The sequence below is a fragment of the Zalophus californianus genome, chromosome 2 (genome assembly GCF_009762305.2).
Source record: "Zalophus californianus isolate mZalCal1 chromosome 2, mZalCal1.pri.v2, whole genome shotgun sequence".
NCBI lineage: Eukaryota > Metazoa > Chordata > Mammalia > Carnivora > Otariidae > Zalophus > Zalophus californianus.
In genome coordinates, this window is record NC_045596.1 from 153,736,782 (window position 1) to 153,751,543 (window position 14,762).

Sequence of the window (14,762 nt, forward strand, 5' to 3'; positions counted from 1 at the left end):
AGACCTTTTTAGTCCTTATCGCTGCTCCCAAATCCTCCCTAAGACCCATAACATTAACCTCACCTCAGCCGATTGTACCACTCTGGACCCAACGACTCTACTACTCTTCCCTAGTCAGCTCTCTCTCCTGATCTCCTGGGAGACCAAAGGACACATTCCTTTCTCCCCTCAGCCTCCAGTGCTTTCCGTCCATCCTCACTCTCAGCCAGTCTCTTTGCTTCCCATTTCACTGAGAAAATTGAAGCAATCAGAAAACTTCCACAAACCCCCACCTCTCTATTGATTCATCTACCTGTACCTTCTCTCCAGCTGCCCTGAACAGCTGCCTCTGCTCCTGCCTAAGCTTGACTCTTCCACTGAGGCATTGAATTTGGTACCTTTGTAGGCAGAAGGACAACTTCTCACTCCACCATCCATGATCTCCTCTCCTGGATCATCCCATTCACATGCCAACTGTTATGGACTGGATGTATTTATGTGTCTCCTCCCCCGCCCCCCGCCCAGATCTGTATGTTGAAGCCCCAATGCCCAATATGATGGTATTTGGAGGTAGGGCTTTTGGGAGGAAATTGGGGTTAGATGAGGTCATGTGGATGGGCCTCATGATGAGATTAGTGTCCTTATAAAAAAAGACACCAGGGCGCCTGGGTGGCTCAGTTGGTTAAGCGACTGCCTTCGGCTCAGGTCATGATCCTGGAGTCCCGGGATTGAGTCCTGCATCGGGCTCCCTGCTCAGTGGGGAGTCTGCTTCTCCCTCTGATCCTCCCCCCCATGCTCTCTCTCTCTCTCTCTCTCTCTCTCAAATAAATAAATAAATAAATAAATAAACAAATAAATAAATAAATAAATAAAATCTTTTAAAAAAATAAATAAAAATAAAAAAAGACACCAGAAAGCTTGCTCTCTTGTTCTGTGCAGACACAGAAGAGGTCATGTAAGCGCAAAGCCAGATGACGGCCAGCTACATGCCAAGAGGCCTCAGAATGAAACCGCCCCCTGCTGGCACCTTGATCTTGGACTTCCAGACCGCAGAACTGTGAGAGAGAAATTTCTGTACTTTAAGCCACCCAGTCTTCGGTATTTTGTTATGGCAACTCAAGTAGACTAAGACACCAACAGTCTGTAACTTCACTTATTAAAAAAAATGAATATCCGTCCCCGCCGCTGCCCCCGCCGCGCGCGGAGCGGGGACGCGAGTCATGGAGGAGACGCCGCCCCCGGGCTGCAGCAAGCCGCACCTGGAGAAGCTGACCCTGGGGATCACCCGCATCCTAGAATCTTCCCCAGGTGTGACAGAGGTGACTATCATAGAGAAACCACCTGCTGAACGTCATATGATTTCTTCATGGGAACAAAAAAATAACTGTGTGCTACCTGAGGATGTGAAGAATTTTTACCTGATGACCAATGGCTTCCACATGACATGGAGTGTGAAGCTGGATGAGCACACCATTCCATTGGGCAGCATGGCAATTAATAGCATCGCAAAACTGACTCAACTCAACCAGTCTTCCGTGTATTCACTCCCAAATGCACCAACTCTGGCAGACCTGGAGGATGATGCACTTGAAGCCAGTGAGAACCAGCCAGAGAAGCCTCACTTTGATTCTCGCAGTGTGATATTTGAGCTGGATCCTTGCAATGGGAATGGGAAGGTTTGCCTTGTCTACAAAAGAGGGAAACCAGCGTTAGCCCAAGACGCTGAGATCTGGTTCCTGGACAGAGCGTTATACTGGCATTTTCTCACCGATTCCTTCACTGCTTACTATCGGCTGCTCATCACGCACCTGGGCCTGCCGCAGTGGCAGTACGCCTTCACCAGCTATGGCATTAGCCCACAGGCCAAGCAGTGGTTCAACATGTATAAACCCATCACCTACAACACAGACCTACTTGCAGAAGAGACCAACTGCTTCGTGAACAAGCTGGATCCCAGCAAAGTGTTCAAGAGCAAGAACAAGACCTTAATCCCCAAAAAGAAAGGGCCAGTCCAGCCTGCAGGTGGCCAGAAAGGGCCCCTGGGTCCTCCCACCACCTCTAAATCCTCTTCTAGCCCTGGAAACCCTGTCCGGAAATGAGCACCCCAACCTCCCCGCCAGCCCTACAGCAACGATTTCCAGGCACGGATGGCCCAAGCCTCAGATTCTGTGAGTGGCACCATAGGCCTTTTCCCATCTGCGTGAGCCAAGTCCTAGGCCCTTTACCCCCGTTGGCATTAGCCAGGAGTTCAAGGGCATACTCAGGTCTCCCCCAGAGTCCTTTCCTCAGCCCTTGCCTCTGAGAGCTGTGGAGAGTTTCAGAACTTGTTTAAGTAGTTAAATAGAGCTGCTAAGAGTTTTCCTCTCTTTCCACCCCCAACCGTCTACACCCCGCAGCAGGGATTAGAGAAATCCCCTGAAGAAACCACTGATTTTGACCCATGAGGCATTAGAACTGTGCTGTTCAGTTGGTAATCACTAGCCAAAGGTGGCTGTATAAATAAAAAACTCAGTTTGTCAGTTGCATTAGCCACATTGTGAGTATTCATGTGGCTGGTAGCTTCTGTATTCAACAGAGATAATGGAACATTTCCATCATCACAGAAAGTTCTGTTGGGCAGCACTGCATTAGAATATTTTCATGCTGTCCTTACTCAGATCAGTTCATTTTTGTTAGGGAATGTGGATACCTTAATTTGATGGGTCATAATGTTCCATGGAAATTCTTGAAGGTACAGTTGTGTATGTTCTTTTTATTTTTCATAACTCTCACTGGTCCTTTTCAGTTTCCTATAAAGTTTGTTGTTTCCAGTAAAAAAAAAAAAAAAAAAAAAAAAAAAAATGAATAAATCTATGGAGAGCCCACATTTCTCTCCCACTACCATCTTATTTCCTTCTTTTCCAGCAAAAGTCTTTCAGAGTTGTTGAGGCTCATTGACTCTAAGCCTTCTCGGCCCCTTCTTCCGCGAACTCATTTGAATCATGCTTTTGTCTTTATCCCTTCCTTGAAAATCCTCTTCCCAGCATCACAGAAAACCTCTGCATTGCCAGAACTGTAGGTCATTCTATACCTTAACCACGTCTGATTTGGCATTAGCATTTGGCCTGATTGCTCATTCCTCTTCCTGATGACACTCTCTGTACTTGGCCTCTGGTACCCTCTCTTGCAGGGGGTGGTCTCACTTGCTCGGCAAACTGCTCTTGCTTGGTTTCCTCTGCTGGCTCCTCCTCATTTTCCTCATCTCTAGATTAAAGTCAGTCCTTGGACCCTTTCTCTTCTTTATTTACAACCGCTCTCTTGCTTATCTCAACTGGCCTTCTCTAAATTATTTGTCCTGCAGTCTTCCTCACATGGGACCCTCTGGCCACAGTCAGCTGCATGTAGCCCTTGCAGGGGCTTGCCAGCGGGATCTGGACAGGTGGCTCCACGCAGTCTCCCTGGGGCTCTGGTTTGTGTGTCAAAATGGCTGCAGAGACGTGACTGCCAGGCTGAAGCTGAAAGGTGCCCCCACATGTGCTAGAAATTGCAGGAAACCTTTCTCTCATCCTCCTGCAATCCCTCTGGAGCTCTTCACTGAGAAAGCTTACTATTGTGTACACTTTAAAGAAGAAATGCTTTAAAAAGCATATATTGAAGGTACATTCAGAGATGACAGGCAATAAATGGATAACTGACAAGATGGCTACAATCCAAGTTCAAAAGAATTTGATTTCAAAATCCTGTGATTTGCCTAATTATTGCATCAGTTTAATTCATAGCACTGATGGAAAAGAAGTGAGACTCTAAGAACTGGGAAGAGTCCCATGAAAAAACCAGGAAGCAGGGGAAGATATTTTTCTTTCTCTAGCTGATGAACTTGTTCCTACCTTAGCTGAAATTCCTACAACAACTTCACCTGAAGGATTTATCACGGGCCAGCTAAGCCAACTTTCTACATGCCCCACCCTACCCCTCCTCATTGCCTCTGGACTTGAACCCGGTTTAGGTCCCCACATGTCCCAGCAGACAGGTTCCAAGGACAAACCTGGGAGGAGACACAAACACACCCCAAAACTGCAGGATTCTGATCCCTGATATTCACAATTTGGTGATCATGCATAAAAATGTATTATCAGGGGCACCTGGGGGCTCAGTAGGTTCAGCGACTGCCTTGAGCTCAGGTCATGATTTCAGGGTCCTGCGATAGAGCCCCATGTCGGGCTCCCTGCTCAGCGGGGAGTCTGCTTCTCCCTCTCCCTCTTCCCCCCCACTCATGCTTACTCTCTCTCAGATAAATAAATAAAATCTCAAAAAAAAAAGATTAACCATCACAGGGCGGTATTCACAGTTTGTTCAATGGCAGCCCATGCAAAGTTACTATGAGATACCAGAAATTAGTATAGTGGAAGGGAAGACTTGGTGAAACAGAAACATTGGAATGGATTTTTTTTTACGTATGACCTTCTTCCTAATGTGAGAACTCATGAGACACTCCTCCAAGGCCTTGAGAAAAACACTGGTGTGGGAGGACTATTAGCTTCTTATAGGAGCCGTGGGAAGTGGTTTGACCTTGGGTGACAAGACTTGAGTTAAGGAAACTTCTCAGTACATGACACATCATTGTCAGTCGAGAGAGGAAGAACCAAGATGAAGCCTCTATAACAAAGTAATAAATAAAATCCGTAACATGTCTCTGGGAGAATCCTAAGGGTTAGAACCACCATCAAAGACCAGAATTATGCAGGGACTTTTGATTACCACCAAACTTTACCTAAGATGGATGCATCTTGCAGACTGTCAATTCATCGTTGTAAACTTAATTAGGTGATGCTAATGGCAGATGCCATTCCCTATGTGATCCCTACTGCTGCCATTGCCAAATGCCCAGCTCCCCAGCAGCAGTGACAAATCCCAAGCTCTAGATAGGGTGCCTGAGCCCAGAGGCTCGAATTAGCCACCTGGTGGCAAGCTGACTACAATGAACTCTTTCCATAATGGAGGGGGTAGCAATTTGTCTTTTATGGAATAGATGCTTCTTCTGGAGAATGGGTGAAGGGGAAAGCTGTAAACGCCAACTCTAACCTAATGATCTTTTATAACAATGAGGGCTGTACCAGCCAATATTTTCTTCCTTACTTGGTTAATTTATTTCATTTTCTGCCCACCCCATTACTTTATACGCAGTATGCTTTCGATGAACTTTATGATTTACTCCATTGGAGACAGAATTTCAAGATGACATTGTATCAGGATGAGAGCAAGTTTGGGCTTTGCTCAGAGAGGCTAGATATGGAGTTGGAGGGAGTAACTGATGAGCCCTAGGGATACGGGGTGAGGACGAGCACTTTTATTTCTGTAAGGAATGGCTGCCTCATGCTAGCGCTCTAAATGTGTTTTCTTAGATTCTGTGTTTGTCTAGTTGGCAACCATTACTCATGAGGCCAAACTAATGGCCACACTTGTTCACATCATCCCTGTGATCCAGTTTCCATGGAGGCACAAAAATCATATTACAAACTCTCCAAACAGTCCTGAGTCAACATCTCCAACCACTTCCTTTATCTCTCGCACACCAAGCCACCATTGCCCTGCACAAAAGCACCCACGGCCAGGTACTGGACAACTAGAGACTTGTCCCTATACCCACAGCCTTCCAAAATTATTCAAACCATCCAGTTCTAAGCTACTTACCCTGGCCTGCCTTGCTTCTCTTGCAGAAACTCCAATAAATACTCTGGGCCATGGGGACGCCTGGGCGGCTCAGTCGGTTGAGTGTCTGCCTTCAGCTCAGGTCATGATCCCAGGGTCCTGGGATCGAGCCCCACATTGGACTCCCTGCTCAGAGCCTCAGCTCTCCCTCTGCCTGCCCCTCCCCCTGCTTGTGCTCTCTCTCTCTCTGACAAATAAATAAATAAAATCTTTTAAAAAAATGCTCTGGGCCATGCTTTCTCCTTTGCCTTTTCTGCCCCCTGGCTGAGCCCTGGTTCTTCCCTGTGTGGCCCTGCATGGCACATTGTGATTATTTCCAGGGATCCGTGAGTATAAACTTCTTCCTTCACGACAATCATTCTTGTGTCTGCATGTCTTGCCATACCGAATTAAAACAAATTCCGGGGACAACTTTTTGAACAGTTCGATGTAGGCATTCTGTTTTTGAAGTGAAATTATGGAAAGTTGGGTGTGCACTGATGTTAGGAGCCAAAAAGCTAGATTTGGGGGAGCTTTCCGGCATTTAAAATGCCTATCAAATATTTTGGGAATGTTCTCACCTTGAAGGAGGCAGAGCCCACTTTTCACAAGGAGCTCAAAACCCCAGATTCCTCCTTCCTCAACATTCCTTGCACCTCGTTCATGGGCACATGCTTAATCAGATGCATCTGTCCCCACCCTTGTGTTGGGAGATAGTGACACGAGGAAGCAGGGACAGGGGAGGATTAATTCTGGCAGCAGCAGGAGAGGCTTGTTTCCAGGGACAGCAGTGACCTCAGTCCTAGCGACAGATGTTGTGAGGCTTTGCATCCAGTCCCACAGCAGCACAAGGCCCATCGTGCAGGTGAATGGCTTGTGAGCTCGGCTGTGGTCTGGTTGATGTTTCCCTTGTTCTCACCTGTGCCCTGAGTGGGTTCTCCAGCTTTCTAAGTCCTGCTATGAACTACCCATTGTCCTTTAATAAAATCCATTTCTGCTTAAATTCATTAATAGGTTTTTATTACTTGCAGCCAAGAACCCTAGTTGATATAAGCTATGATTCTTTCCTTCCTTACACACACACACACACACACCCCCCTCAATAAGCAAGTACATGTGGTGAAATATTAACATTTGTTCATTATGGGCAGTGAGAATATAGATGTTTAGTGAATTCTTTTGTATTTCATGTCTTTTAATTTTCTTAGAGGATAATACTAGCAATCATGTACATATGTGTAAATATATATGTATATTTATACACATATACGTCCCATATATTTACACACATAGCTATATATAGCATACATTATTTCACTATCCTAAGCCCTTTATTTATGCTAACTCATTCACTCTTCACGTCCAGCCTGTGAAGTGGGAACCAATATTCACATCCTCATTTTACGTATAAGGAAACTGAGGCACAGAAAGCTCTAGAGACCTATTCAAAAACTACACAGCTTTATCTTTTTGAAGTATATTTGACACATAGTATTATATTGGTTTTAGGTGAAGCACATAATGATTTGACCATTATATACATTTTAAAATGCTCACCATGATAAGTATAGTTACCATCTGTCACCATAAAAGGTATTACAAAATTATTGACTATATGCCCTATGTTTTACCTTGTGACTTACTTATTTTATCTCTGGAATCTTGTACCTCTTAATGCCTTCACCTGTTTCGCCCATCCCCCATCCCACCCCTCCGTCAACCACCAGTTTCTTCTCTGTATTTATGAGTCTGTTTCTGTTTTGTTTTCTGTTTGCTTGTTCATCTGTTTTGATTTTAGATTCCACATATAAGTGTAATCATATGGTGTTTGTCTTTCTCTGTCTGACTTATTTCACTTAGCATAATACCCTCTAGCTCCATCGACGTTGTTGTGAATGGTGAGATTTCATTCCTTTTTATGGTTGAGTAATATTCCATCGTATGTATATATCACATCTTCTTTATCCATTTATCCGTTAATGGACACTGAGATTGCTTCCATTTCTTGGCTGTTGTAAATAATGCTGCATAGGGGTGCATGTATTTTCTCCAATTAGTGTTTTCATTTTTTTCCCATAAATACCCGGAAGTAGAATTGCTGGGTTGTAAGGTATTTCTATTTTTAATTTTTTGAGAAAACTCCATACTCTTTTTCACAGTGGCTGCACCAATTTACATTCTCACCAACAGTGCACAAGTTTTCCGTTTTCTCCACATCCGTGCCAACACTTCTTATTTCTTGTCTTTTTGATTCTAGCCATTCTGACAGGTGTGAGGTGGTATCTCATTGTGGCTTTGATTTGCATTTCCCTGATCACGAGTGATATTGAGCATCTTTGTTGGCCATTTATATATCTTCTTTGAAAATATTTCTATTTGATTCCTCTGCCTATTTTTAATCAGATTATTTGTGGGTTTTTTGTGGGTTTTTTTGCTATTAGTTGTATGAGTTCTTTATATATCTTGGATACCCTTATCAGATATATCATTTGTAAATATCTTCTCTCATTCAGTAAGTTGCCTTTTCATTTTGTTGATGGTTTCCTTCACTGTGCAAAAACCCACACAGCTTTTAAGAAGCAAATCAGAAATCAAACCCTGGAGGTTATTTAGGTCCCCCCCCTTTTTTTAAAAAAAGATCTTATTTACGTCTTTGTCAGAGAGAGAGAGAGCACAAGCAGGGGGAGTGGCAGGCAGAGGGAGAAGCAGATTCCCCACTGAGCAGAGAGCCTGACGTGGGGCTCGATCCCAGGACCCTGGGAACATGACCTGAGCCGAAGGCAGCACTTAACCGACTGAGCCACCCAGGTGCCCCTAGGGCCCTTTGCTTTTAAACAAAGTAAGGGAGATGAGATAACAAGGGGCTTGAGGGGGAGGCAGACCTCAAAGCGTGTAATTAGGATGGAGGATGAGCTTATTTATGGGCTGAGGAAAAGTTTCCAGCAGTAGGAGCGGTGAAGATAGGAGAAAGCCTGGGGATATTGAATAGATGGGGACTCCATCGAGATCACAGGGGCCAAGCTTCCCCGTGCAGGAAGGAGAGGAGGACCAGACTCCTGGTGAGAGAAGGAAGCAAGTGTCGGTTTACAGTTTGGAAGATGACCTTGACCTTGCTTCTCTGGGTAATTGAAGGCAAAGTCACAGGCAGGGAGGCTGAGGAGGTGACAGGCAAGCTGCAGCCAAACCAGCTGGCAGCATGAGGGAGCTGATGGTCCTGCAGACAGCAGGCTGGGGGGAGAGGGGTTTTCCTCCAGAGGAGAAGGGGAAGGAGAGATCATAGGCTGGCTGACTGAGGGCTCTGTCCTCAGTCCTATTCTACTTGCAATTATACTGATCTCTTGACACCCAGACCCAGGACCCAGGACCCAGGACCCAGGAGATCTCCCACCTGTGAGGTCTGGGGGTCCAGGCAGTGATCCCAGAACACAGGATCCTTCAGAGCAAAGAGAGAAGCATCTTAATAACTGGACAGAGGGAAAGCAAATCTGTTGTCTGTCTCTCACTGGACACAGACTGAATAGTCACAGGCTCCTCCTTCTCCCCTCCAGAGAGGGTGTGTGTGTGTGTGTGTGTGTGTGTGTGTGTGTGTGTGTGTTAGAGAGAGAGAGAATGAGAGCATGAGTCTGTGTGCTGGTCAAGCCAGCAGTCCCTCCTGTGGACTGGCTTTGGCTGTTACCTGCAGAAGCCTTGGTGCCGGGCTCTCCATGACGCCCCCCCCCTTAGCACCTGCAGGAAGCCTCTCTGGCCGCCAGAGCTGGGAGCCCCAGGCAAACCGATCAGCTGGCAGAACTTGCCCAGCCCTCTCCAGGAAGCCAACTTGACTCTCAGAGTCAGGTCGCCCTCATCCACCAAGGTGTGTCCTGCTCCAGCATCGGGGTGACGATAAAATGAAGTCACCCCGCTCTGCTTTGCACCTGCCTTTCCATTTGGGGGAGACTTTTGTCGGCTGACCAGGACTTCCAAGCCAGGCTGCTTCCATGTTCTCTCGAAGGCCTTTCTTCTTCTGTCGCCACAGGTAAGAAAGGTGCCTCCAAAGCTTGCGTCAGGGGATGTGGGGGTAGGGGCATTGTGGGGGTGGGGACAAGGGGGATATCGGCAGATTAGTGGCTTCTGGGTACTTTGGGAAGGGAGTATGTCAGAATGCTGGAAGTCACCTGCTCCTAGAAGAATTTTCATCTTCTGGTTGTCCCTGCGAGGGCTGTTCAAAGCCCAGTGACAGTCAACCCCTTCTACTGGGGTAGCTCAGTCTCAGGCGTTAGTGGCATTCCTATATCAAATCTGCTTCTGTGTACTATTCTTTCATTTATTTACTCATGAAGTAAATATTCTATATCTTTTAGTAAAGACTGACAGACATCAATGGTATTCACTGACTTGGAAGGTTAGCAAGTTCTTCATTGCCAGGGTTTTTCTGAGGCTGGAATTTGTCAGAGAGGTTTCCTACATCAGCTGATGGGCTAATCCAGATGACCTTTAAGAGTCCTTCTGACCTTGAGATATTAGGCTTCTCTGATTGAGCAGGGTATGGAGCAGAGCAGATATACAAGCTAGAAATACAGGCTCTCTCCCCTAAGCACCTGGCATGAAATTATTTGGAAGAAGAAACAATATCATTTCCTCTAATCAAGGGGCTTTCTTTGGGGTATTGACAGTTGGGAGAGAGATGGGACTCTCATGTGGGGAGATGGGGTGCTGGATGGCAGAGAGGAGCTGGTGGAATCTAAGCAGGCTTCCAGAAGAAGGTGATGTTTGTGAAAAGACTAGAAAGTGACCTGGTGGGTGGGAAGCCGAAAATCAGCTGCAGTAGGAAGATGGACAAAGAGGCCAAATTACCTTGACTTCAGGGAACCAGGACTCAGGAGGTCGGCATGGGGGTGGGGGGTGGTCTGGTCATCCAAGTGCGTCAGCAGCAATAGTGGGGATCTTGGTGTCTGAGCCTTTTACATACACAGTGTCTTTTATGTAGATTTCCCTGTGCGTCCCATTCACCCAGACCCACTTTACAAGCAGGGACGTCACCCCACAGCCATCCCCTCCCCCAAAGCTGCCAATCCAGCCGCTTAAAGATCAAAGGGTCCAGGGCTCTTTCGCTTTTAATATCTTCCTTAGGCAGAAGGTAACTCCAATTACTGTCAATTACCTGGGATAATTCTCCTTTGGTTTCCAGTGACAAAGTAAGGAAATTATCTTCGCAGGCTAATTACAAAGGATGCAAACTTGAAGGTTCTTGTAGGACTATATCCTCTAGGATCGATTGACTTTTATTTGCACATTCTTCCGGAGGGTCCAGCAGATCTCTGGTTGGTTCTTTATATGATGCAATTTCAGCATGCCTGGATTTTTTTTTTCTCCTATTGTCACTAATGGGGAAAAAAATCTTTTATTTAGTGCGCTTGGTTGAAAGGTGAAACAGGTCATAGCCTTGGCATTTGTGGCCATGGTAGGGGTTGGTAGGAGGAGTGAATGAATCTGCACATAGTGGAAACTCCTAGAACCTTGGATCCAGGCAAACATGGCTGTGGGGTGGGACACCTTTCTCTTCTCATCACCCATCTGCCACCGACCTCAGTCCTGACAGTGGCTCAGCAGTGACAGTCAATAGAGCGAGGATCTGCAAATGTAGGTATAGGCATAAGTTGCCCATACAAATTGCCCTTCTAGTCAGTGGCACTGGGTAGCACTTTACCAGATTATAGTTTAGAAGCTGAAGATCTGGGTATGAATCCCAAATGTATGGATTCTGAACTACACATCCCTGAGCAAATCTTTTCTGAGCATCAGTATTTCTTTTATTTATATAAAAGAGATAATAAAATCTCTCCCCCTTTCCCTTCTAGAGATGATATGAGGCTCAAATGAGGTCAAAGGTGTGAAAGTGCCTTGTAAGCCTTAAAACTACACAAGTGCAAATTGTTCTTAGAAAGATCTAGGCGTTAACATCAAAGGGGACCCTGGCATCCTCTTTCCCTGTGCTTGTCCGCCCTGTTCTCTCATAGCTAACTGAAAACAAATCAGTGCATCTTCATGGATATGTCCTAGTGGAGAGGAACAATTCCATTTTCTAGCTCCCCTTCATTTTAACAAGCAAACAAAACTTCTAGATGGTAGAGATGGTGTCAGGTAATAATTTGTCACTGACAACCCAGGTCAATTAGGGAGACATGGGACACATGAGAATCCTAAATCTGGGGTAGAGAATGAAAGAGAAAAGGAACCAGAAAGGAGCCCTGTGATTGTCAGGTTTTGAATGAGTGTAGAAGGATAAAAAACCAACCAACCACCACCACCACCAACAAAAAACAAACAAACCAACGTGCTCTGCAGTTCCCCTGGATGTTAATGAAATTTGTCTCTGTTGGCAACACCAGGATCTCTAAAATCAACTCAACTCAACTCAACTCAAGCATTTCTCAGGTGCTTACACAACATCAGACTCAGGGAAGAGCTTCCCAGTGTGAGGAGTTGTAAAGAGCTCCAAAGGAACATCTCGAGGAATTTGAGGTCTCTCCGCATGGCTTTGAAATCAATGGGACTAAATGAATAAAGTCATGACTTACAGCAGGGGTGGATGAGCAGATGAGATTCCAGAATTTTTCTTCTGTCCTTTCTTCTCTACTGTGTCCCCCTCAGGGCCACACATTCTTGATTCTTCATCCCTAATGCCTGACACATTTTTGGCCCCATCATGGAAGAGGAGGTGGAAAGATGAATGAGTAAAGAGAAGAATAAATAATCAGATTATGGAGGAATTGTTCAATGTTATCTGGCTCCCTAAACTAAGCCATAAGCCTGGGTCTCCTTCATAGATTCTTCCAGAACCCTCTTCCACTCCTGGGTCCCATTCATGGGTGACCCGACATACCTAGAACGCACAAAGCAAACCCGTGTTATAAGGGCTGTGCTTGGGGCTGAGATAGCCAGTGAATGAGACACAGTTTGCATCCACAAGGAGCTCATAATAGTGACTTCTGCTTCTCTTCCCAAGCCCCTGTCAACTTTTGTTTCACCTTCGGAGCCCATTGTAGGAGTTCAGTGCTAGGATCTATTTCCTGTTCTCTTTTTTGTCTCAGCCCTAAGGTGATTCCCAGGAACACAGCTGACTCTTTTTTTTTTTTATGAGTTTTGAGTATTTATTACCTGTTTTTCTTCCCCAAGTATTTTTTTATTGTGGCAAAATATGCGTAATTTACTGTTTTAACCATGTTTAAGTGTATGGTTCAGTGTCATGAAGAACATTCACTTCATTGTGCAATCATCATCACCATCCACCTCCACAGCTTTCCATCTTCCTCAACTGCAACTCTGCCCCCATTAAACAGTAGCTCCCCACTCCCCGCCTCTTCCCAGCTGCTCTATCAATTTCACTCCTCTAGGTAAGTCAAATAAGTGAATCATACGATATTTGTCCTTTGGCATTTGGCTTATTTCACTTAGCCTAACATTTTCAAGGTTCATCCATGTCCATAGACATGTCAGATTTTTTTTCTTTTTTAAGGCTAAATAATACTTCACTGTATGTATACAACACAGTCATTTATCCATCCATCCACAGATCGACATTTGGGTTGCTTCCACATTTTTCATAGATGACTTTGATGACTTGCACTCCATTCAGATGGAGGAATGGAGTCTTTTTTTTTAATTTAAATTTTAGGTAGTTAACAGTACAGTGTTGGTTTCTGCGGTAGAATTCAGTGATTCCTCACTTACATACAACACCCAGTGCTAGAGAAATGGAGTCTTAAATCTACACATATTTTGGGGATGAGAGTCACTTCCCCACTCCCTCCCATGAGATGGGGGGAGGGCACATAATACACCCAGCAGACGTCACCACCCAATTCAGAGTACTTTATAATATTCAATAGCTAGTACATACTTATGGTAGGAAATTTGGAAAATATAGCAAAGTGTCAAAAAGAAGTAAAAATTACCTCTAATTTCTGTACCCAGAGATAACACGGGTGATCTGTATATATACAGAAAAAAAGATTGGAAAAGAGCAATTTTGTTGTCTTAGTCCACGGGGGTGCCATAACAAAAACACCACAGACTGGGTGGCTTGTAAACAACAGACATTTATTTCTCACAGTTTTGGAGCCTGGAAAGTCCAACACCAAGGTGCTGGCAGGTTTGGTGTCTGATGGGAATCTGCTTCCAGGTTCACAGATGATGCTTTCTTGCTGTGTCCTCACACGGTGGAAGGCGAGAGAGAGCACTCTAGGATCTCTTTTGTAAAAGCACTGATCCCATTCATGAAGGCACCACCCTTTTCTCCAACTCCCCCTGTTACAAAACATTCAACACTTCACTCCCATCTTTGACTTCAGCGTCCTTCTCACCACTGGAACCACATCCATGTTCTGGCCTTTATCATTGTCTGAAAAGTTGGCTATTTATTTATTTATTTTTACTAATCCACAAGGTGTCTGTTTATTTTTTTAATAACAGCTCTTTTGAGATATAGTACTCATTACTATAAAATTCATCCTTTGAAAATGTTCATTTTGGTGAATTTTAGTATATTCGCAGAATTGTACAACGAACACTGCTACATCACTGCAGAACATTTTGAGCACCCCAAAAAGAAACCCTGTACCATTAACGATCACTCCCTCTTCTCCCTTCCCCCCATCCCCCCCAACAACCGTTAATCTGCTCTCTGCCCCCACAGATTTACCTATTCTGGATATTTCATATATATCGAATCCCACAATGTGTAGTTTTGTGTGTCTGGCGTCTTTCGTTTTGCATGTTTTCAGGGTTCATCCATGCTGTAGCAGGTGACAGCACTTTGTTCCTTTTTATGACCTAGGCTTCCATTGTATGAACATACCGTCTGTTTTGTGTGTGTTCATCAGCTGACCGGCATTTGGGTGCTTCCACATTTGGGCTATTGTGAATAGCACCGGCATTCTTCTCTTGACCACCCTCTGTGGTATGATCATCTCTCTTCTAGAGATGTAGCGCTGAGGCCAGAACAAAGGGGACTTCATTCCCACCTTGCACCCTCCTCTGTCCAGTGGGTCAGGGCAGAGTGACCGGTTGACACCAGAGGAAGAGAAGATGCTAGTTCCTCAGTGAAGCCAGGGAGAGCCCAAAGCCCTCGACTCCTG

The 14,762-nt window shown here is 45.1% G+C and overlaps 1 protein-coding gene across 1 annotated transcript; it reads left to right on the forward strand.

The window, feature by feature from the left end:
• Nucleotides 1-1,157: 1,157 nt before the first annotated feature.
• On the forward strand, nucleotides 1,158-2,658 carry LOC113925425 (tubulin polyglutamylase complex subunit 2). Its single transcript, XM_027600074.2, has one exon. The coding sequence runs from the start codon at nucleotides 1,200-1,202 to the stop codon at nucleotides 2,076-2,078; it is 879 nt and encodes a 292-aa protein (XP_027455875.2). The 5' UTR covers nucleotides 1,158-1,199; the 3' UTR covers nucleotides 2,079-2,658.
• The last annotated feature ends 12,104 nt before the right edge of the window (nucleotides 2,659-14,762 follow it).

Bases quoted from the DNA above. Each gene is read 5' to 3' on its own strand.
- LOC113925425 (XM_027600074.2), top strand. From the start codon at position 1,200: ATGGAGGAGACGCCGCCCCCGGGCTGCAGCAAGCCGCACCTGGAGAAG.